At 40.0% G+C, this 24,670-nt stretch overlaps 1 protein-coding gene across 2 annotated transcripts in view; it reads left to right on the top strand.

The window, feature by feature from the left end:
* The first annotated feature begins 158 nt into the window (after positions 1-158).
* The window catches only part of BAG1 (BAG cochaperone 1), a 50,500-nt gene continuing 25,988 nt past the window's right edge, over positions 159-24,670 (top strand). Inside the window, exons 1-4 of one of the 2 annotated variants that reach the window (XM_063300306.1) lie at positions 159-272; positions 2,522-3,041; positions 13,732-13,857; positions 22,622-22,704. In XM_063300306.1, coding sequence (XP_063156376.1) covers positions 2,993-3,041; positions 13,732-13,857; positions 22,622-22,704 — 258 coding nt within the window. In that variant the 5' untranslated portion in view covers positions 159-272; positions 2,522-2,992. The remainder of the gene's footprint in view (positions 273-2,521; positions 3,042-13,731; positions 13,858-22,621; positions 22,705-24,670) is intronic. The other variant, XM_063300305.1, reaches the window with a different exon arrangement.

The raw sequence follows: 24,670 nt of genomic DNA, 5'->3' as shown, positions 1-24,670 counted from the left end.
TGTGTTTGCTCCAAAAAAGGGAAGGATGAAAATAAAGTATGGAATAACAGGGCTACAGCAAAGTATTTGAGATATTTGTTTATTGTCTTCATTTTACTTTCAAGACATCGAGCAAGCAAAATACTGTGACAGATTGGACTACGGGAGGGCTATAAACAGCAGCAATGGACGATGCAAAGAGATCTTTGCTGCTGTCCAGTGGTCATCTGGATTATTAAGGAAACCATGTTACGACGAGGTTCCCATTACACCCTTAAGAGCAAGCTTACGGAGTGAGTTTATACACTGTGCTAAGCTTGGTTTATTTAATGATGGTTGTCTAAATCTGCATAGCTGTTTAAAACAAAACAAGGCACATAATGCATTAGTGCAATGAGTAAACTAACTTTAACAATGGCTTACTGTTAATCATGGGTAAGGACAAAAGACTTGATGTGACTGAGTGGCTTAGTTTCCTTTTAACAAACAATATAAAAGATAGGGAGCCAAACAAGCCTCTTATGTGAATGTGTTTCAGACTCTGGATGCAACCATTTCTTGGTTTGCATAGTATGTTTGGAACAGACTAGCTAACCAAATTTTACTCCAGCATGTTTGAGCCCAGTCTATGAGGTTAATTTATGGTTCCTTGTACCATGTAAGTTTAGGAGACTGAATATTCCATGATTAAGTTAATTGTGGGTGCATCATACAAACATAGCCAATAGGAAAGGCTTTGGTTGGATTCATATGATAAATTAAGACATGATAAACTGATTTATAAACCACAATGGCTGTGTTCACATATCACACTGAATTATAATATGGTTTGGGTTTTGCATAATAAGTTGTGTGATCCTGGCCTGAAAATACAGTTGTGTGAAAAAGAAAGTACACCCTCTTTGAGTTCTATGGTTTTACGTATCAGGACATAATAAAAATCATCTGGTCCTTAGCGGGTCTTAAAATTAGGTAAATACAACCTCAGATGAACAACAACACAAGACATATTACACCATGTCATTATTGATTTTAATTATTGTTTTTAATTATTTAATTATTAGCTGATACAATAGGGCAATTGTATTACAGAAGAATACTATACCTGTGTTCAAAAGCAGTCCAAAGAATGACAGGTGCAGGGAGACTTGCACAGCAGACACAGAAAGACAATTTCCTCTCACTTTAGGGTACATTCCTTCCTCCCCACCTGCTGTGATTGCCCATCAGCTGCTCTTCAGCTGATCCAACTCTCTGAACTGGGATCATTTTGTAGAACTGTTGGGTACAGGGGGATAGCCTGGTTTGAAAGAAGTAGGCTCTCCTTCTGCGTAAAGCAAAATGGCCTTGAACCAGAAGGTGGAGGGGTCATGCCAGCCCCAGCCTAAATTAGCCAGTAGGTGCCAAGCTGTTCCCAACCCTGGAGTGGGAGGTAAAGTGTCACATGATTTCAGTAGTGTCCAAATGGTTGGTAAAATGTACAGATTCTTCAACAGAAAAACTGTCCTGCCTTGTTGCTTGCTTAAGGGAGAAAGCAGCATTTCAACATTTGAAATACAGTTATGGATGACTTTAAGCTGCCTCAGTTATAAATTCCAGATAAGATGAATACAATGTCATGAAGACATAACAGAAAAAAAAAAGATATCTGGGGCAGACTTGTGCAAAGGAAGCACAAGCTAAAGAAATGTGCTAGGTAAAAGATGGTTTTGGCTATTTTGCAGTGCCATATATTATGAACCCAGCCAGTTTAGGGTGCCTTTATTTTTATGGTTCAGTGTGTTGTGTGAAAATGCTCAACTGGATTAATTTCTTAAAACCATGTTTGGAGGCTGGAAGAAAAGGTCTTAATGTCCATTCTTGGTCAGGATGAAACTGGGAATCTAGGATAAGATGGGTAATGTATTACAAACCTTAAGTAAAAATTATGGTCCCAGTACTTCTCCATCACAGTCTGCATCCAAGCAACACACTGAATGTTAAACTACCTAATTACATTTTAGCCTAGCATGCTGAGTGAATCCAACTGTGTTTATGATTCAGAATGCTGTGAATACCCAGAAACTTTGGTTAATAAAGCATAATAAAGTTAATAATGGGTAAGCATGCCATGAAAGCCAGTTTGGTGTAGGGGTTAAAGGCATCAGGCTAGAACCTGGGAGATTGTGAGTTCAAGTCCTGCCTTAGGCATGAAGCCAGCTGAGTGACTCTGGGCCAATCTCTCGCTCTTAGCCCTTGGAAGAAAGCAGTGGCAAACTACTTCTGAAAATGTTGTCAAGAAAATTGCAGGAACTTATTGAAGGCACAAAAAAGCATATCATATGACCACAACTAATAGGTCTATTTATAATCTGATTTGTAAATGTGCAAAAGTAGTATTATTTCAATTACTTGTTAAGCCTGCTGGATTTGAGGCCTCTTTTTTGTCTGTCAATTAGGGTCCTATCACAAAGTCCTGCTCTCATGGTATCACTGCAATATGGTTTGAATTGATACTTAGGCAGAACAATACCGTGCCTAATTATTTGTTTTTATCTTTAAGATATATGCTACCTTGGGCATTCAATCTGAACAGGCAAGAAAATACATAGAATAAATTGCTAATTATGAGACAGGAGTGGGAAAATCCCTCTATTAATGCTGTAACAGTACCCTCCTCCTTCAGAATCGTGTTACTGTAAACTTTTTCTTTGACATCGTGTGATGGAATAACCTGTGTCTGGTATCAACCTTCTTTCTACACAATAAACATCTAACGCTGCCTGAGCCTGCATTCCGACATACCCTGCAGTATTATACAAGGAAGGCGGTATCTCTTTGCCCTCCCCTATACCAATCACTGCGACAGCTTTCTAGAAGAGGGGCTGGTTGTCGGAAGTTTTCCATCGTCCCCGCCCCCCCCCCCTCCGTTTTCTCGGCGCCGGGCAGTTTCCGGACTGGAAGGAAGGAGACGCAGCTGCTGGGCAGCAGGGGGACTCGGAGGTAGTTCGAGCGGAGGGCTGAGCGAGCAGGAATGGCGGAGCCTGACGAGAGCTCGGCCGTGATGGTAACGGTCACGTACGGTAAGAACTAGAACCGCGGCAGAAGACTGGGGAGAAGAAAGGGGCGGATAAGCCTTCCTCACTGACTTGTTATCCGCTCGGCTGTGACAAGCCGCCGATCCCGGGTTGTCGCAGCCTCGTGTGACAGCTAGCCAGCTAGGACGCGATCTGGATCGACTACGGAAATTCTCTTGTATTAGAGTCCCCCGATGGGAGGAGATGGGCGGGGACAAATTAAATAAATAAATTTGTCGTGCTGAGGTTTCCGCCTCCATTTCCCCACCCTATTCTCATTTATTTGCATTTTGATCGAATTCAATCTACGATTTGGCCCGGCGTAATTACTCCTACCAGTGGAAGCAGCCATACTGTATTTTGGGAGTGCGTGCATAAATAAAAAATCGGTAAAGGTAAAACAAAAGTTTGCGTAGTACAGCCTTAGAGCAGCTGTTACCAACCTGATGTTGGTCGACAGAGCCCATCATTCCCTATGACAGTCATCTTGCTGACCTGGGTATGCGTAATGGGAGTTGTAGTTCAGCGTCTTCTATAGCAACTAGGTTGGGAAGGCTGAACTAGACTTCCCGGGACGCATGTAAAGTTAAGAGTTAGACAAGGCATATACATTGGTTGAGTTCACACTTTATCCGGTCAGGTAAAGATCTAGCAAAGAACTGTGTGCCTTTGTAATGGCTTTTACCTGCATATCTGGATCCTCCCATCCTTAACACAGGATGTAAAATCATGGCTGTTCCGAAACATTTTTAGGGATGAGTTGATCATGCTACCTCTGAAGGGTGGTCCATCAGATTGATAGATTGTAATGTTATTAATTTTTATTTTTAATTTGTTTAATTTGTCAGTCACTTTTGGTCTCCTGAAATGGATCAGCATATAAGTTCTCCTCAGACATAATTAAATAATAGCTTTATTATTGACATTCATGGTTAGATTTTTTGGATGAGTTATATTATGTCAGCTCAGTCCACTCTAATTTTTAAACTAATTTTTATGATTCAGTGTATTGGCTGACTGATCATATTTAATCTACTATTAATGTAGCCAGTAGTTAGTAGTTTAAATGTCATACATGTCATGAAGTCAACTAGGTGGCTTTAGGAACTAAATCACCCATTTACCAAAATCTAGATTATGAATATAGTAACAGTGACCAAAGTTATAGAATTAGTGAAATGGTACTGAGATGCTAACTTTATTCATAGATTGTACTGAGATAAACAAAAAGATTTATATAATCATAATATAGGACAGCCTTTCTCAACCTTTTGACTCTGGAGGAACCCTTGAAATATTTTTCAGGCCCTGGGGAACCTCTGCACATTCAGGTTCAACTATAGGCCAGAAGTTACAAAATTATTATATTTGTTTCATGTGTAGGCCTGTATATATGCATTAACAGTGTTCTTAAACTAAAAATAAAGACTGAAACTTACCTCTTTAATGTGAAGTGTCTCAAATTTGAAATAATTTTTTAAATAAATCATGATCTCCCAGGGAACCCCTAGTGACCTCTCACAGAGCTTTGGCTGAGAAACCCTGATTTGGCTACCTGAGGGACCATCTCATCCCCATTACATCAAGCCATCCCACCCAGTCACAGAGAAGGCATGTTACGGACCCCGATCAGGAGAGATTGTCGATTGGCAGGGCCCAGGAAGCAAGCCTTCTCTGCCATGGCCCCCGCCCTGTGGAACATTCTTCCCCCAGAGGTGAGGCAGGCCCCCTCTCTCCTGGCCTTCCGGAAAGGGTTAAAGGCCTGGCTCTGCCATCTCGCTTGGGGTAGGAAGGGGGGTAGTCAATCCTGGGGGTGGCTAGTGCCTTAAAGTGGTTACCGTGTACTTATGAATTTAAATCAGAACTTTTAATATTGCCATCCTGGATGCTATTTTATATGTATAGATATATATGTATATGTACTGTACATGTATGTGTGTGTGTGTATATATATATATGTATATGTACTGTACAGTATATGTATATGTATCTTAATATCTTTTTAGCTTTACTGTAAACCGCCCAGAGTCCCTCTTTTGAGGGAATGGGCGGTGACAAAATTTGATAAATGAATAAATAAAATATAGTGAATAAACCACAATTGGCTGTAGTTCACAGTACAATGACCGGTCTGCCCTGTAAAAGAAGAATTGGGAAATATGTAACAATCCATCAACTCAGAAGTCATATTATTGGTTGGTTATCACATTAAACTAAAACTAAACAAATTATAGCTTAGTGCATGGATATTCATCCTTCACCTTGAGGGTCATATTAGGCTTTGCATGGGATACCAAGGGCCATATTCCAAAAGTGGACAGGGCTACTTCTTGTTCTTTATATGTGATCTCTTTTCATTTAAAATTGGTATGGATTTGGAGACAAAATGACTACCTTAAGCTTTACAGAAGTTTTAAGTATCCATTTTGTGTGGCTTCAAAAAAATAATTTTGAACTGAGAGGGACTCCTGGGGACTTACATCCATGTAGTTTTCTTGGCAGTAACACAGAATTGGATTGCCATTATTTTCTTCCCAATTTTTTTTTAACTTCCTAGTTTAGTCTGCAATTACGAACTTCCCAGCTGGTCCAAATATTAAATAAGGTCAACCCTGGCATTGACCAATATTTACCTGGTGTGTGTGTGCGTGTGCGCATATGCCTTGTTTAGTAGAGTTTATCACAAATTGTGGATAAAAGGTTGCGCCAGGAGTCAACACTGACTTGATGGCAGCAAAAAAACAAACAAACAAACCTACAGACAGGGTTCATATAACACATTTAACTATAAGTTCAGTTTAGTAGGTTGTATGAACCCAGTCAGTTATGATTTATTCAGTAAATCATCAACCAAATCAGTCAATGAGCTGTTTTTCACATAAGGAGCCAAGCCGTCTTGAAGTTAGTTCCGCTGAGTTGTCTGGACCTAGACCAGGGGTTGAACTGTGGTTAAGGAGGAGTGTTTTAACCACAGCCTGTTTTGTTATAGATATACTGTAGTTTCCTAAACCATGGTCTGATGTTTTATCCAAACTCATTTAGGAGACAATGTTAATTCCTGTTTCTGCCTCTACTGTTATAGCTTTTTCTGCCTCATAAGAAACAATGGGAACTTAGAACTGGAGAAGTGAAGACTTATAAAAAAAGAGAGGACCCCCCCCTTTCCCCCCATGGTTCATACATGGAAAATAGGAAAATTTTAGAGTACTGTAAAATCAAACATCCAATGATATTTTCATTTTGAATAATCTATACAGTGAGTCAAGCTCTTACCTATTGTTATCTTTTATTCCCCTCAGATATTTTCCAACCTGTAATAGGAAGAAGACTTTTATCTACAGGATTAAACTAATATAGTTCTTATTCAGACACTAATGTGAAAAAGTAGCAATCTCAGTGTGCGCAAACCTTCAGTTTTCAACAAATGAAGTCTATCAAGGAAATAAAAATGCAGTACCCATCTCATAAGAAACCAATTGCTAATAATGGTGATAACTCAGAAAATGAAACTGAGTATTAAATGCAAAATGTATATGCACTAAATCTGTTTTTCTTCCTCTTTTCTTCAGCTGTTCTTCTAAAAATGAGGAAAGGTTTATGGCCATTATATATAACTTTGTGTTATTCTCATGTTGATTGTTTCTTTTATCTTCAAACTAATTTTTTACCAAATTGATAATATAAAGGGATGACAGGCTTTTCTCATAGTTCCAATTTTAAGAAAAAGAACATTTTCTTTATTTTTTATAAAAAATTTATTAAGTTTCAAGCAAAGATAAAAACTACAGAAAAACAAAAAACTACAAAGAAAAAAAGAGAAAAAACTAAAAAAGTTTAGAAACACAAGAGAAAAAATTTTCAAAATTACAAAAAGAGGTGACTCCAACTTTTAACAGCAAGGATATACAAAATTTCCATAATCAATGCCTTACTCTATATTAAACCAAAATCACATTATTTCTATAAATCATTCCATTGGCACATTGTAAAAATCACTAAATACAGTTATTCCCTTTCCTTATATTAAAAGAAAAAAAAAGAAAAATTTATATAAACCTCCTAATCAACTTCCCCCCAAAGATAACATTTATTTAATTATTTCCTTCCTACTACTATTCTATATATTTCTGTCTACTATAATAAAGATCAAACTAAAAAGCACATAAATTGTCTGCCATTATATTTAGTAATACAACAATTTTAATGATTTTAATCTTAATAAACCTAAAACCCTCCACGTAGACATTTTTATACCTTATTAATCTTAATCCAAACAATTAAAGATAAATGAAATCAGCCAAGCCTTAAAAACAATCCAGCTAAATATTCTTTAACCCTTATCCCACTCCAAATAAACCAGAGCATTTACATATCCCCACACTGTACACAGAGCTTTTTTCTTAAAAAGATCAAACAGCCCAACTGCCCCCCTCAAAAACTCCGACTGCTCTTTAGGAGATTCCCATACATAATAACCCCTTCTTTTCCATGGGGTTCCATCAGAAGATCAATTTCACTTGTGGCTTGCAACTCGATCTCTCCTTTAAATTTCTCCAACTCAACTATCCGAACTTCATCCAGCATTTCAACAGAAGTCCTGATCTCACTCTTAGACATTTGTATCGCTGTTAAATTCTTCAGTTTCATCCATGACATCCCCAACCAGATGACACATTTTAGACCTCATATTTTCCACAATGTCCTGAATGCCTTGCGTAAAAACTTGGTAGGAATCAGAAGGAATCTGTTTAAAATCTTGTTGGAAGTCAGAGAAAGTCTGTTTAAAATCCTCCATGTCTCAAGCATTAGATTATGGCACCCCCTAGGAGCTTAACCAGTGAAAGTCGAAGATATGAAAGAATTCTGGAATGTGTTTACATAAGCCAAAGTGAGATATGCAGACAGTTTCCCAGGAAAAGTAGAAGCAGAAAACGGAAAGTTCAAAACAGCCGATTCAACGTATAGGAAAATGCTAATATCTTCAAATATAGTACAAAACTAATTACAAGGAGACAATTATTTACTCTCAATCCTCCTTAATATTTGGGGGGAAAACAAAGTCCAAAACTTAAAAAAAAAATTTTTTTTAAAAAAATGGATCCAAAAATAACAACAAGCACCAAGAGAACTTGCTTCTCCTTGCTCTAGAAAGCTTCTCTTAGGGTACGTGTACTTAAAAGAATTATAAATTGGGTGATTTAGAAATGGGGTGGCCAGTCTTAGTGTCCCTTTAAGGCTACAGCACAGCTTGGAAATGGGGACATCCCAGCCTCCTGGATAGCTCTTACCAGTCAAACATGAACGCTGTTTGTGATTTTCTGGCTGCAAACAGCTGTCCGGAGTACAAATGGGTTGATTCCAGGTGTTTTCCTTTTTCTGGAAAAACACTCCTGGGCTTCAGAAAAAAACTGATTTTTTTTTAATTTGAGAACATCATTGTTGTCTGACTAAATTATTTTTCTGTGTTTAATAAATGTATCAAACATTAATTTCATGAGTAAACCACAAAATACTTAACACATTTTAATTTCTTAAAGTAGTAAAATGAATACAGTGTTGTATGAAAATGAATACAGTACTGCTTTAATTTGTTCCCTAATTTCTGATTTTTACAAGAAAACCCCCCAACAACCTCAAAACAAAACAATCCAGGGCTCCAGAGATTTGCATCTCAGCTCAGAACAAACTCCTTACTCCCTTGTTTGTTCAATTCATAAAGTAGAAAATGCTGACTATTACCTGCCACTCAGGAGAGCCAGTTTGGTGTTAAGGTTAAAATATAAGGCTAGAAACCGGGGGACTGAGTTCTAGTCCCACCTTATAGGCACAAAGACAGCTTGGTGACCTTGGGCCAGTCACTTTCTCTCAGCCCTAGGAAAGAAGCAATGGCAAACCACTTCCAAAAAACCTTGCCAAGAAAACTGCAGGAACTTGTCCAGGGAGTCTCTGAGAATTGGACATGATTGTACAGACTAAAAAAAAAAAACTGCCACTCCACCATCATAAAAATTGGCCTGAGGAAATTATTTGTTTTGGGGAATATTTTTTAAAAATCCCTATATTGAACAAAAAAGCAAACATTTTAGCATTTTTAGCATGCGTAATGAGTAGTAGGGCTGCATAGCAATCTAGCTTTGAAGGGGAAAATGTGATTTAGAGCCATGTGAATCCAGTTTCTTTAAGAAGTAGCTGACAAGTGTGTAAATCTGTGTCCTCTGAATCACCATGTGTCTTTTGAATTTAGATTGCTGCACAGCCCTAATAGGTGTAAAAAGCTCTGTTACTGTTTATACTGAGGTTGCTCTGTACAAAATTAATCCTACTTCATCCTTCAGATCTGCCAATCAGAAATGAGAAGGAAAAAAAAAACTTGCAGCTGGAGAGCTTATTTTCCTCTGAGACTATTTTATGGAATACTATGATACTACAACAGCTTGTATAAAAGTGTTTATGAATATTACAATGAACTGAATTACATAAATCACTCAAGGTTTATTTACAGACCTATATACCTTTAGAATGGAAGCATACTGTACATCTATTTGAATTTATGTACAAATAAATAGAGTCATAGAGCTTACATGAATTAACAGTTAATCAAATTAAATTAATGGTTGACTTTATTGGCTGAAACTTCATGATCAGTCATTTAGTTCACCTCCTTCTGATCCCCATGGATCATGATCAAAACAGGTCAAACCTCAGTCCTGTTGTCTCTCTTCTCTTGACAAGGTACCAAACATGCCATTTTAAGAGGGGACTGGCATGCTTCAGCCTGTCATGGTGAATCCTATGTTAGAATCAGGGTGCTGGTTGTTGCTGGGACTGCAGAGTCTACTTCTTGGTCCAGTTCCCTTCTCTTGGGACCTAGTATTTCTATCTGGACCAGTTCTTCTAGGATTTTCTCTACTGGGGTAGGTCGTCATTGCTTTTGATACTCTACTTCACCCTTCAATTACAAGCAAGTACAAAGGCTTGATTGCCATTCAAGGTTTGCAGCTGGTGCAGAATTTTAGCATGAAGACTGGCTGTCAAGACTGTGCCATCTTTGGAGGCCATATTCTTCTAGAGTTGCCCTAGGCCATTTCTAAAAAAAAAAATGAACAAAATGTGGCTCTTCAGTCTGAACCTCTTCAATCCAGACTAGGTTTCATCACAAAGAACTGCTGGAGCTCAAAGACAGTTTGGGGCAGCAGTCTCTCTCACTGGTGGAGAAGAAACACAGCTGAGTGCCTTTGCCTGTTGTACACAGCCGTTTGAACAGTAGGTAGTCAGACTTCTACTAAGCTGAAGATTAGTACCCTGGTCAGGTACCCTCTTTCTTTTATACTCTGATAGGCATCAGTAATCTCTGTAGAAATGTTGGTGCAGTGCCACTTAGTAAAAACATTTTCTTTATTCTGGTTGTTATATCCAAGTTCCTATTCTCCAGCGCTGAGACCTACCTCAGCCTCATCCTATTGCTGCAGAAGGAACAGGAAACTTTCCCAAAACAAGCTTCTACGCAACTGTTGAAATGTTTCCTTCTGACCACCCCTGTAGTTGGTACTCTGCCTTTTCTAGACATAGTGACTGCCAGTGGGATAATTAGATAGTGATGGAAAGGCAAGAAAATCAAATCTTTATGATTACAGCTATAGGTCACAAGTCAAATGCAACAAAACAAGTGTAGATACGCTATGGGTATACAAATATAGAAATAAAAAGGTATAAAGTAAATGGTAGAAGTTAATACAGTTCTTCAGTCAACGAAAGATGAATAGTACATATAGAGGCAACACATTGCCAGTTATGGATTTAATTTCATGCAAATTTTTTACTTTAGTTTTTTGAAGATTTATTACAAGTTTTTTTTTTAAGACAAAAAGAGCCCAATGCCTTCAGTGCCCTTCTCATTCCAGTCTGGACAACTTGATTACAACATCACCTGCATATAGAAGCGTTGGAACCACTCTATCTGCTAATACAGGTTGGTGATGATTAGGAACTGAAAGGGTCTGGTTTACTGAATTAATATACAAATTGAAATGTAAGGGGGCTAAAGCCCCCGCCTTACCCCCCTCTGTGTGGGAACAGCTCCAGAAAAATGTGGCCAAGGACTCCGACTCTCAAAGAGTAGAAGGACTGAACAAGAAGGAGCAGCATTTTGTCTGTTGAGGAACCCCTTAGTTTTTCCCACAGCCTCTCCCTTGGAATCAGATCAAAAGCAGATTTTAAATGAAAGGCTGAAAAGAGGGAACTTTAGGGTTGGGAGGAATATTTTTTGGCTAAAAGGTGAAGGACCAGACAGTGGTCCAGAGCTGATCAATGCCTTCTAAAACTAGCCTATTCCTCATCAAGAATATTTTCACTTTCAACCCAATCTAGTGATTTTAGATAGAGATATTTGACATTTGATTGATTTGATTTGATTGATTTGAATTTATTAGCCACACAGCTCCAATGGACATATAGCTTGCTTATTGTACTGTATTAAACAGGCTAATGGGTCTATAGTTGGCAGGATCTAGTCTATTTCATTTATTTTTATAGAAAGGGATAACACATGGTTTCAGTCTGATGGAAAACATGCTGAACTGTTAATATGAGTAAATCAGCTGGCACTGGAGGTGCTAGTGGTGGAAATGGTATGTGTAGATAAGTAGCTGTAAACATGAGGAGTAGATGTGATTGGAGGAAGCTGTAAAGGAAAGCCTTGATTTCAAATGAAAGGACTCTATTAATATACTGTATGTATGTCTACAGCGGTGCTATGAAAAATAGTACAGCGTCACATGAGAAATTAATCTCAATATTCCACAAATAAGCAAGCATGCCTTAAAGGATATTTTGGTGAAGATGGAGATACATTGATTTAATTTTCAAGTTTAATTATTTATTACATACTTATTTATTAAAGTTTGCAGTTATATAATTCAGAGCTCAAATTAAAATTAAATTAGGAGGAAAAAATAAAAAGGAGCAAAATACAAATACTAGAGTCCTAAAAGATTAAATTTAATTTCTGCATTTCAACACTATTTGCAGAAGTGTAAAAACATCATCATAATAAAATAGAGTAGTATAAAATGATGTTAAAAATTAGATACATCCTTTGTTTCTAGTGAGGTTGAATAATACATGTCTTGTTTCACTATCTGTTTCCTAAAGATAAGGCAGTCTTAAAAGTGATATCATCATTATGGTCTGCAAGAAGAAATGAAATGAATTTCCCTAGTTTGCTTAGAAGTGGAATTTAGAAGTAGAATTAAATACAGGTGGCAAATGTCATCATAAAATCAGCAGTACAACACATATTAGCAACAGTTTCAGATGTTCCCAAATGACAGGGACAAAGCCTCTCTGACGCCTCTTGAAATGTGGACATCTTCTTTCCTCTCCATTCTGTTTAGTCTATTAGTTCTTACCTGCTTTAAGCTAAAATAACTATAAGCATACACTATTACAAAAATGAGATGTGGGGGCAGCCAGCCAAATATATTTGCCAAGTGTCAGCGGGAAAACCTCCCAAAAGAATTCCAATCCACAAGGTTCGATGATACAGAGAAAAGAGTTTATTTGTAACGCATTTGCAAAGGCGGGTTCCCTCCATGCAGGTGCAGGAAAGAACCAAGAACAAAGCTAGCTCAAAACCTTTATAACCTAACTATCCTCCCCCTCCTTCGAGGGCTCAGCTCACAATCTTCCTGTTTCCCAAGCATTCTTGAGTTAGTTACTAGGTTTATGTGTTTATGTGTCCGGGATGATTCTGCCATCCTTATCTCTTCCTCCTTTCAAAGGCTAATCCCACTCAAAACACCTCTTTGTAGACGCCAGCTACTCTACACAATCAGCTATAAATTCCTAACCTAAACGGCTCTATCTAACACGCATATCCTCAGCCCCACGGGTTCAGGGTCCGGTCACCCACCTGTAGCTAACTCCCTTTTTCTTCTCTCATGAGTTTGAGGCACCTTCAGGGGATGCTCTTCACCCCCCCCTCACACAAGGAAGCTTGTATTCAAACTGCAATTATTCACATCCAGTAATTCAGTCTAGTGCGTGTTCCCCAGAAAAGATACAAAATGAAATACTGTAACACTGCTCTGAATGGCCATGTTTTGTCTCTAGCTTGGAACAAACCCTAGGGAACATAAGTGCTTGCTTCTGAGACTGAAACACTTGAAACAAATGTTTAAAGCTCAGAACCTTTCATGACCAGAACATGTTTGCTCATCTAATGAAAATGTTAAAAGTCAGAAAAAGTACATATGTTTTTTAAAAAATAAAACTGTAGACAGCAGCTTTAAGAACTGAAATTGATGAGGTGAGAACCAGTGCTGTTCAGACCAGGCAGAACTGTTGCATGGATTTTGACTTCAAAGCTGAAAAAAGAATAATCAAAAGTCTGTTGATTCAAGAGTGGAAGGATATTAAGATTGAAACCCTGGGGCTGACACATGTATATAGCTTGATTTCTGCAGTAGGCTCCTATGTTACACAGTATGACTTCTGTCTTATCTGCAACAAAGCAAATTTTCTATTTAAGCAAAAATCCTTGAAATTTCTGCTGTTACATAGTTTCTGAAAGATTTGTGATTTAGAGCTGTGCATGGTCTGCAGTAGTAGAAGATCAAGGTTGAGTAAAAAAAAAAGATTCTAATGCTAGTTTTCCCTGAATGTAACCTGAATATGTTTTCATGTTGTTTCTCTTTAGGCAATGAAAAGCATAATCTTCAGGTTGATTCTCAAGAAGATAGTCAACCAACAGTACATGATTTGGCTCTATTAACTGAGCAAGTAACTGGAGTTCCAATTTCTTTTCAGAAACTGATATATAAGGGTAAGTACAACTTCCATGTATATTCAGGCACAAGTTCTGTTAAGTTCAATAGGGCTTACTCCCAGATATAGAACTGTAGGTAAAGTGCCTTCCATATTCAGTATTAAATACCCTATTTAGTTGGAAAAGAATTTAATTCTGATAGTTAAAATAATTTCATATTTTAATTCATCTGGGAGTGGATTTTAAAATCATATAAAATTATTTTACTGTATATTGAGGAAAATGTGTAAGAGAGAATGATTGATTTTCATCTTTTTTATATAGAGCTGTTTTCATAATATTCCATACTCAACTTTTTACTAGGTAACAGTTGGAAAATAAGGATGATGTACGTTCACAAAAATATCAGTAATATCCAAGAATGATGAAACCATTCCAAATGATTATGTTAGCAGATTTGCTTATGCAGCAGAAGTAAATAAGAACGAGAGACCCGGCATTTGTTTATAAAAGATTGTATTATATAAAAAACATTACTTAGAAGTAAAACAATAAACAGATTAACTATCTAGCTAGCTAACAACAGAGACAGACAGAGACTGACCAGCAAGAAGCTGGTGTACATCATTAATATATTCTGTCCTATGTACATCAACCAATCAGAGCTTCCTGACCTTATAAGGACATAACCTTTGGCTCCTGAGAATATGACCCAGACAGCCAGGCACCAAAGGTGCACTCAGAAAAGCGGCCCCCACCTTTTTTCCTGTGTGGTGTCTTTTTAAAAACTCAAGCCTCTGTAATTCTTCTATGATTAAAAAATATTCAGCAGATTGTTGCACGCAAACTGTGGGCTTCTTGATTCTTCGCCTGGCGCAATTTAACAGCCAATTGATCACTCAGACTGGGGGAATCAAGCAGCTATTTATTCAAGACGTTTAGAAGAAATAGGGTCTCCCCATGGAAAGGGAACCACCCCAAGCACATTGCGAGTGGTAATTTTATACAGTTTGACAGCAGTTATCAAAACAGTTCATCAGCAGATCAAAGCTTCTTATTGGTTAACTATTTCAGCACTTGTGCAGTTTCATACATCCCACATGGTATCCCATAATGGTTCTTAGCACGTTCTATGTTTTCCCCTAAATCCCCGCCTTGGGGTGGAGACTTTGGAATGGTAATTAGCTAGGGGTCAGTGCCTTGTGGTTAGGGAAGCTTGTTTAGTCACGTAGCCTTCCCCACCCCAGAGTCAGGCACTGATCACAGGCACATCTGGGAACAGATAACAGAGCCCCCAGCCCTTCTCCAACCTCCTGGCAAGTGCATAGATAAGCCAGATCCCTTGCGTCCGTTAGTTTGGCTTCCAATTCCTTTCCATTATTTCTTAGTCCAATTTCACGTTCCACATTCCCCCCCTTTGGAGCTTTGACCACATCCCAGGGAGTAGCTCCACCATAATCGGAGTTCCTGAGGTCAGAAAAGACCATCTGGTGGCTCCTAGGCCTGGGTGCTAGACTCTGGAAGCATCCCATAATCAAAGGCAGACATTGTGTAGTGCAACAAGTGATGAAAAGTACAACAACAACAAAGGCAATTAGCAAGAATAAAGATCTAAGCCTACCAAAATTAGGTAGCCAAGAAGTAAGGCTCTCCCAAATATTAAAGAAAGGGACAGAAGGGGTGGCCTGGGCAATCTCATGGGAGGTGGCTGACTGTCCCATTATTTCATGCACATCGGTCAACACCTTGCGGCTCTGGTCCACATATGTACAGCATGTGGAATTGATCAAGGGACCCCCCCTCCCTGCTTTGGCTTGCTAACAAGAAATCTAAAGCCATGTGGTTTCGTATGGCTATCTGGGAGACAAAGTCGAGCTCCTTTTGGTGCCATTCCACCAGAGGATTTTGGACAGACCTAGGGAGATGGATGGGATGATTCCCATGCTAGCCTTGCAACTGAGCAGAGGGCTGTATGCTTTCAGCTGGCACCAGGGCCCAAGGATGCAGGTACCATCGGTGGCAAGACTTTGTAAGCCATTTTCCCACGCATCCAAAACCATCCAGGCAGCAGAACTGCCCTAGGCTGTAAGGATTTGGGGGGCATTATACGTCCAAGCGGGACGTGGTGGCGCTGCAGATTAAACCGCTGAGCTGCCGATCGGAAGGTCGGCGGTTCGAAACCGCGCGGCGGGGTGAGCTCCCGTTGCTCGTCCCAGCTCCTGCTCACCTAGCAGTTCGAAAACATGCAAATGTGAGTAGATCAATAGGTACCGCTTCGGCGGGAAGGTAACGGCGTTCCGAGTCGTCATGCTGGCCACATGACCCGGAGGTGTCTATGACAACGCCGGCTCTAAGGCTTAGAAACGGAGATGAGCACCACCCCCTAGAGTCGGACTCAACTGGACTTTACGTCAAGGGAAACCTTTACCTTTACTATACGTCCAAATGCACCGAGCAACCTGGCCAACAAAGGTGGCTTTTCCCTACAGGGGGCATCCTAGAGAGACAATGCATGTTATTTCGGTCAAGAAACTTTCGGAAACAGTGACAGATCTTTGACTGAAGGGAGAAAGGTTTATCTCCCCAAACGACAGTTGGAAGAAGGAAAAGGAGCATTGCATAAGTAGTCCCCATTTTAGAAGTGATTTTTCAGCAAGATCTATGAGCGAAATGTGAGGGTAGAAAATAAAAAAATGATCAATCCCTAAAGATACTTCAGAAAATAATCCTTTGAAGGAAAGGATGGGAGCGTGGGTTCAACTGCTGATTTCCCTGAGTAGCTCCACATCCCCCCCCCCTTCGTTTTGCAAACTCAGTCCTTTTGCTGCTGCCTCCGGAAAAAAGCAGCTTCAGTCCAAGGCTGTAGTCATGGGGCCGGCTAACAGTCCATTTATCTTCTGGGACTCCCTTCACCCTGGAGTGGTGAATCCAGGCTTAAAACCTTGAACCTTCACAGCCGTATTAGTAGACAAGAGTACGGGGAAGGGGCCATTTCATTTAGTCTTCAGCGGTCCAGCAGCAGGATCCCAGCTCTTTACTTTATTCCTGGGACAAAAGTTCTGGACCAGTTCCTCCAGCAAGAAAGACAGGCACAGACATGCCTCAGGAGTCCCTCCCCCACATCATGGGGATTGCTGGTGGGTTGAGAAAGGGGTGCAAGGGTACAGACAGCTGTAGAGTAGTTCAAATGGGCTCAACCGGTTGGTCAAGTCCCACAGGTTGGTTTAACTGCAAGTAAGCAAAGAAGACAAGGCAGCAGACACCTATTCCGAGGAAAAACAACAACAAAAAAACGAAAAAAACTACGGACAGATACCTCTCCTCTGGTATATAAATGTCCTACTGCTCCACTCAAAATTCCAGGGTAGGGTCACCCAAACAGGCTGACCCCTAGCCTTTCCCTGGGAGCCATCCAATGGGGAGGGCTTGCAGTCATGGTAATCCTACCTCTTGCACCAGCTTCTGAATAGATTCTAGGACAAATAAATATTCTAGACACATAATTCCCCAAGTGTTTGATCGCATATGACTAGAGTGATGGGTATCGTTCAGGACTTGTTTACCTTGGGTACAGTTAGTTTCCCTGCACTCATAAAATACCACCCTGGAGGATCCAACACTGCCTCTAAATGGGCAACTGGTTTCTAAGCCATACTTAATTTTGTTTCCTTTCAAATTCAAGAGAGCTTGCCTTCTCCTTTTTTTTCCCCCCACAATGCTAATTAAAATGTCAAAGGCAATTAAACATTGGCTCTCTTATCCATGGCCAGTTCTGATGCCTACTTTTAGACAATCATAAGGTTCACTTTGATCCAACACCACCCCCATTTAGTTGCCTGGTAAAGTGGTTTTGCCAGGATCCCAAATTCGGAGTCCAAATCTGACAAAAACCTGCCATGCCTGAAAAATCCCTCAGCTGCCAGCAATTTGCTGGCTCTTGTATCTGGCAAACTGCCTCCACCTGTGCCTGGGTCAGCTTCCCTTGTCCCCGGGATACCAGAGAACCCAGGTACTGCATCTCCTGTTGTACCACTTGTACTTTCTTTTGGGACACCTTGCATCCCCATATCCCCAAAGCATTTAACAAAGTGACAGTATTTTCCTCGCATCCCTCCTTCGTAGGGCTTCCCAACAACAAATCATCCGTATATTGCAACAATATAGCTTGAGTCCCTGCAATCAGACTCCAACTCCTCAAGGTCTCTAGCTAGGGCAGTCCTAAAAACAGTGGGGCTGTTTTTTTTAAAAAAATCCTTGCGGAAGAACTGTCCTTTAGCACCACTCTTGGGGTGCTCCCACTCAAAAGTGAACAATTACTGACTATCCTTTTCTAACGGTATACAAAAGAATACATCTTTAAATACATTCACATGTTTTCCTGAGCCAGCTGAAGTGCCTTAGTCAGAGCCGCAAGTTTGGCCTTTTGAGCGGAGGTCCCTACCGGCAGGGAGGTGGCCTCAACTGTATCCCACAAAGTAACCACTGCATATCCTGCCCTGTGAGCCCCTGCCAGCATGAAACTGCTACCATCAGTAAAAAGGTCCAAGTCTGGGTTTTCAGAGTCTGTGTTTCTAAGATCTGGGCTGCTGGCATATGTGTGTTCAATTACTGTGACACAATTGTGCTCTTATTCCTTTCTCCAGCTGGGGCAGGAAAGTCACAGGATTCAAACTGTCACTAACCACTAAGGACACATTAGGGTTATCCAAGAGGGCAGCCTGGTATTTGGCCATGTGGCTGCCTGTCAGCCAAGAGGATCCCTTGGCTTCCAGAATGTCAGCTACTACATGGGACATCTACCCTTGAAGCTCCTCTTCCCCAGAGTGAGCTTCTCTGCTTCCTTGTGCAAGAGGGCAGCTGCCACTGCTGCCTGCAGGCAAGCAGGCCAGCCCTGGGCCACAGTATCTAGCTGTTTAGAAAAGTATGCAACCAGGTGCTCCCAGCTCCCCAATCTCTGGATGAGGACTCCTGCAGCAACCCCACGTATTTCATGCACAAATAAATAAAACAGTTTAGAAGTGTCCAGCACTCCTAGAGCCAGGGGTTGTCGCAAGGCATCCTTTAATCCACGAAAGGCATTTTGACAGCCTGTGGTCCACTCAAAAACATCATGGTCCCCTCCTTTTTGCTCCTAACAGATCCACTACAGCGTGAGGTATGGCTGACCATATAAAACACAAACTTCACTCTTGCATCCTCCCCATCCAGACATGTTTCTCATCCTTGCTAAAGCATGGCACTTTCTCAAACCTCCCATCTACATATAGTTACCAATCAACAACTTTTCTTACAAATAAGGCATACACAATATAGAAATCAGGTATTTTTGGGGCCAACACAGCAAATAAGCAAGAGAGTGCCCCCCTCCTATTGCTTCTCTGAAACTGCCTAGGTCTTCTCAGGAGGAGCCTCTTCCTAACAGTAGCAGCTGTAGGTGAAGAAAACTTAAAACTCAAATATGAATTTGATAAAAGGGGCTTCCTGCTCTTTTGCCGCTCCTAAAAGGGCAATGTCTTGTTAAAAGGGTAAAACAGATTTACCTCTCCAATGTCTATTGGAACCAATTCACATGACTTTCCTATTTTAAATTTTTCCAAGGGCTTGGGGAGCAACAATGGACGTTCAGTCTCCTTTCACAAGCATCTGTTTCATCTCAGCTCCCTGCAGGCACTGCACCTTCTCAGTGTCCTTTATTCCTGCAAATCCTGCACTGGCCCTTTCCCTCCACCCTAAGCCCCCTCGCCACTCCTCTTCTGCAAAAAAACCTATCTCCCTTTTTCCCTTGTCCTTCGTAAGATTAACTATTTCCATAGTTGTCTAAGTCATTAGGTGATTGCTGACTGCATTCAGGAGATACTTCATTCATCTGCTGAGAATTTTGGATTATGATTCTAATTTGCCCTTCCAATTCAGTGGGATCAATACCTTTCTTACATCTCTTAATATCTCCCTTTTCTTCTGATGATCCCAACTATCTTGGGGACAATTATCCCTCCTATCACTCTTTTCTGAAGCCCCCATTGACTTTCTCGCTGTTGATTCAAAAAGGAACTATGTGGGGAGGGCAAAACTTCCTTCTCCTCAACATAGCCCATCTTTTGGCTCATCATACTGTTCCACAAAAAATATGACAGTCTAGCTACACCAATTCATTTCCCAGTGATACTATGATCAACTGCAGGTACCATTAATTTTCATACAAATCTCTAATAATATTTTTACTTTAAGGATCCTGACAGTGGCCGATTTCCCTTTGTGTATTGAGGCCAGGCTCTCCTGTGTGTGCCTTTTTAACATTTGAATACCTAGTCTCTCCTCTGTCACCATCAATCCACATTGAGCTTTCAACAGATCAAAAGCAAGCTTAGCAAAAGGCACAGGTGAGCCAAATCTTCTACATGCCCACGTTTTCCCAATGATTTCTGGATCCACTGGTCCCGATGCCAGCCATTGGTTTAGTAATACCAAGTACCAATCAAAACAACATTCCCTCAGGATAGTTTTTACTTAGTCATTCCTCTTTTGATATGATTTATCACAATGCTGCAGCCACACACTCATGTTACAGAGCATACACAAAACTTACATAGTTACAGAGAGTGCATATAACTAGACACACATGGAGTGGTCACTTCCCATGTCCAATCATTTGCAAAAAATAACAGAAAGGGTTGCATAGCTGAAAAGTTGGAAGACCCGCAGCCTGGCCAGAGCTATGGATTTCCAAAAATTCAAAGTGTTCCCTTACTGGGAGAAATTTGGTTCTATAAGGGACAGACTCACTTTCTCTCTCTCTACTCCCCCTCCTCTGGGGCCATGGGCCATGGGGCCCTGGAGCTGTAAGGGGGAGGTTCTTCAGAATCCTCAATGGGTTGCAGGTGTTTCTTTTTCTTCTTTTTTCTTCCTGCAAACCTTATGCCATCAATATCTGGCACTCTGCATTTTGGGCTCTATCCCGAGCCAGCCTTGCAAACAACTTCAGGTACTCCAGGTCTTTCACCTTCAAGTGCATCAACATCTCACTCACTTCACATGACACTCAGATCCACTGACCTGGTAGGTGGCCACTTCTGAGTCATCAGATGCCACCCAAAACAAACCTCATACAAAACATCCACACTTACATCCTTCTGCTCATTCAACTCTATAAGGTACCTAATCACATACTTAAGAGGTGACAGGGATGGTCTTCTGCACACTGGGCCAACCTCCGAAGCTGCCCCCCCTTCCCTGGTCTGGCCCGACCTCATTCTTTTTCCCAATCTCCCACCTCTGTCCTCATCAGGCACTGTGGGTTGCCTCACACAAACACTAGCCAATGGATGTCGGTAGGCAAACATCTCGGTGGGTTTGTCCCCTGCTGAGGTGAAAAGAATCCCGATGGAGTCCCTCTGCTTCCCAAGAGCGAGCCTCAGCGATCCAGAGATCGAGTACCTCTGCTTCTCAGGAGCAAGCCTCTCTGATTCTTTTCCCAACTGCATGGGAAAGGCTCCAGAGTCTCTACCCCGGCTAGGGCTTCTCCAGGGCCACCCTCTATGTTTCCCCCTGTCCCACGTGAACCAGGTATCCCCGAGGTTCCTTCCCCAGGGAGCGGACAACCCCTGTTCTTACCTTGTGGCAGATTCGCAGGGTGGTCCAGAAATGTGCATGCCATTCCCTTTATAGCTCACCTCTCATTTACTGATTCCCCTGGAGGCGTACTTTGCCTTGAATCCATCGGTTCCCATTTTGGTGAGTCTAACCCGGAAAAAGGCTTCCGGTGTGCGCTGTCAGCTGTCACCAAGACGGAATCCTTGGGAACTGGGCGCCTTGTCCCATCTGGGGTGCCAAGATTATACTTGCTTTCTGTTTTTAATAATGCTAAAGAAAATTAAAATTGAAAATATTTTTTAAAATTTAAAATAAAATGTAAATGGTAAACTAATTTCTGAACTGTTTATTTGATGGAATGAATAGAACTTAATACAGGCAAACAAAGTGTATTGGTCTGAAATACTGGGTGGGGTAGGATTTGTGTAAAACATCTCATTTCCCACAATGTTACTTCATTCATTTTGGAGGCAATTTCAGCTTGAAGCAGAGCTGTTCTGAACTCAGCATGTGTCCAAAATGCCACCTCCTCCCTCCCCCTCTCCCCAAAGCAGTAGTTTTGCACTTCGGCTGTATGCTTCATAAGATTTTTCACCCAAACATTTCAAAGCAAAACATTTTTCACACTCCTACTTGTTAAAGAGAAATGTATTACTAAATATAAACATGATTACAGCTTCTGACATAGTTGTGTTCAACTCCTGGTAACTACATTTTGCTAAGCAAAACAAAAATGGAATAATACAAATCTTCTTCCTTGGCTGCTTAGGAGATGAGTCAACTCAGGATCCTGTGTCATGTTGAAAATTGTTCCTTGTTGCTCATATTACCATAGTTTACTGTAATTTGTAAATGTTACTTATGTGGATTAAAAGAAATTGATGTCATAAACACTGTGCTGTGATGTCACTAAGGGCTTGGACAGCTAGGGAATGGAATAAAATTGATATGCTGTGGGAGTGGGAGTTTTGAGATTTATGGATAACTGGTAGTTTAGATAAAATGCAGCTATATTTATATATGCTATGGGCTCTCAGATTTTTGATGACCTTCCTGGAAACAGATTGTACATAAGTTTTTATAGACATATGTATACAAAGTATAATATACTTCTATAAGATAAAGTTGTTTCACATGTCATATTTTGAATGCATTAAAAACTTTCTTTTTGTTTTTCTTTGTTGAATTTCCCAAAATGAATATGAAAGTTTGGTTGTTCTTTTCCTATTAGGAAAATCACTGAAAGAAATGGAACAACCACTGTCAACACTTGGAGTGAAAAATGGTTGTAAGGTCATGCTGATTGGAAAAAGGGTAACCCTGATTTTATGAAGTCTATTGAATTTTGTAAATCACTGACATTGGTGAATTGTCCCATATATGATAACTATAGGATGACATTGTTTTCTGGTCCAACTGTTCTTTGTCATTTTATAATGATATGCCATTTCATAATAACATTTTATTTCATGTCCTCAAGCTCAAATTAAAGGGATGATAAGAAAATTTAACTTTGTATTTGTTAATTTTGTTCCATTCAAATGCAAATCCCCAGTTTGGATGTATATCTTTATATTATTTCATGAACTCTTGCACGACTGCCACCAAAAAGATTTTTGTACAGCATACCAGTATAATTGGGCTCACATACTGTACAAAGCCATGGTTTGTCTTACCATGTTTTGTTGAATAAACCACAATGGCATGGTTCATATGACTTAGGAAGTCAAAATCTAATAAATCCCATTAATGGTTTAACACAGCACATGAAACAGTTTAATTAATGGAAAGCTGTTTTACAGTATAAGAAAGACAATGAATAATCAAGATACAGCTTTCAAAATCAAAACTGCTCCCATGTAATTTTGTGTACCTGCTTCTCACACACAAAGTAGGGTAGCTTGCAGATCCTGGCCATGCACTATAGATCCATCCGTATGTGAAGAAGAAAGTGTGGCTCCTGCTACTACCACTACTACTAGTGGCAAGCTGATAGGCCCTGTTTCTGGCTATGACAGTGCCTTGATGTGGAGTAAGGAGTGCATCAGCCTCTCACCTTGCCCTGACTGGGTGCTGAGCCATTTCTTGTCAGGCTGCTGCCCTACATCTGGTAGTTACTGTACTGGTGTATTTGCAGTTGATTGCACCTTTCTATTTCTTTCTGCTATTTAATAAATTAATGTTTAATAGCATACTGTAGTACTCTTCATTTTTGTCTCACTGTATGAAAAAGCTTCAGTATTGCAGCCCTCAGGCTGATGAGCTGGTCCTTACATGGCACTCATGACAAATTGAATTTGAGATATCTGGCCCACACTAGTGGTACATTAAAGGATCTTCAGAAACAATTTAAACAGAAAACATTCCTAAAATCTGGATGATTTCATGCAGTACTGACTTAGAAACTGCACTTTTATGAACCAGATAGTTTTGTTAGTGAAAGAACTCTTTTTAACCCGGATTCTTGATTTCAGTGATACAGTTATCCACTAATTGCATCCATTTTGCTTAGTAGAATGGTCTAAATCTTATTAGTTCCTGTTATTTAAAAAATCTGCCCTGCATTGGTTTATTCTTATTTTTTAAACTTTTACCAGAATTTTTCCAAAGGAAACTTTACAACTTCAGAGCAGAATGTTTTTTTCTGCCAGGTTATTAGTGATAGGAATGAAGTCTAAAATTTTGAGCATCTTTTCTTTAGTATGTCTAGCTATGTCACAGCAATCCCTTGTAGCTCTCCATTTAATTAATTAAGGTTGCAGAATCCCTTCCCTGCAGAGGAGGCAATACCTTATTAGCAAAGATGAGTTTTTTATGAGTTTTTCAGCTTTGTGATCCAAGAAAACTCTAAAAACTCATTCGTATTGGCCAATAAGATGGTCATCCTCCATTATTTCAGGGTCTCCTGCTTCAGACCCAAATTAACTCCACTTTCTCCCCCACAATCATGTGAGTAAATCCTGAAGTATACTAAAGAAATGCTTTGGTTAGCAGATATGAAACCATTAATAACATTGAACATCTGCAGTAAAATGACTCTCTGCAGTATAGCCATATACTTGCTTCTTAGAAGCAGGATTTGGAAGACAGTTCATGAAAAAGATGGTCCCCTCTTTCTCAGTTATATTTCAACTTCTTATAGCATCTGTAATCAAGCAGAGGTTGCACTAAAGTAAAAACTTGTAGATTTTGACAATTAGACAGAGATTGTTATCTGTACCAGAAATCCAGCTATAGACAATGTTACAACTTGAAACCAGAAAAACTACTTAGCATCTCA

This window comes from Candoia aspera, chromosome 4, assembly GCF_035149785.1.
Source record: "Candoia aspera isolate rCanAsp1 chromosome 4, rCanAsp1.hap2, whole genome shotgun sequence".
Lineage (NCBI taxonomy): Eukaryota > Metazoa > Chordata > Lepidosauria > Squamata > Boidae > Candoia > Candoia aspera.
The sequence above is the reverse complement of the archived record's forward strand: the minus strand, read 5'-3'. Positions and strand labels throughout refer to the sequence as shown.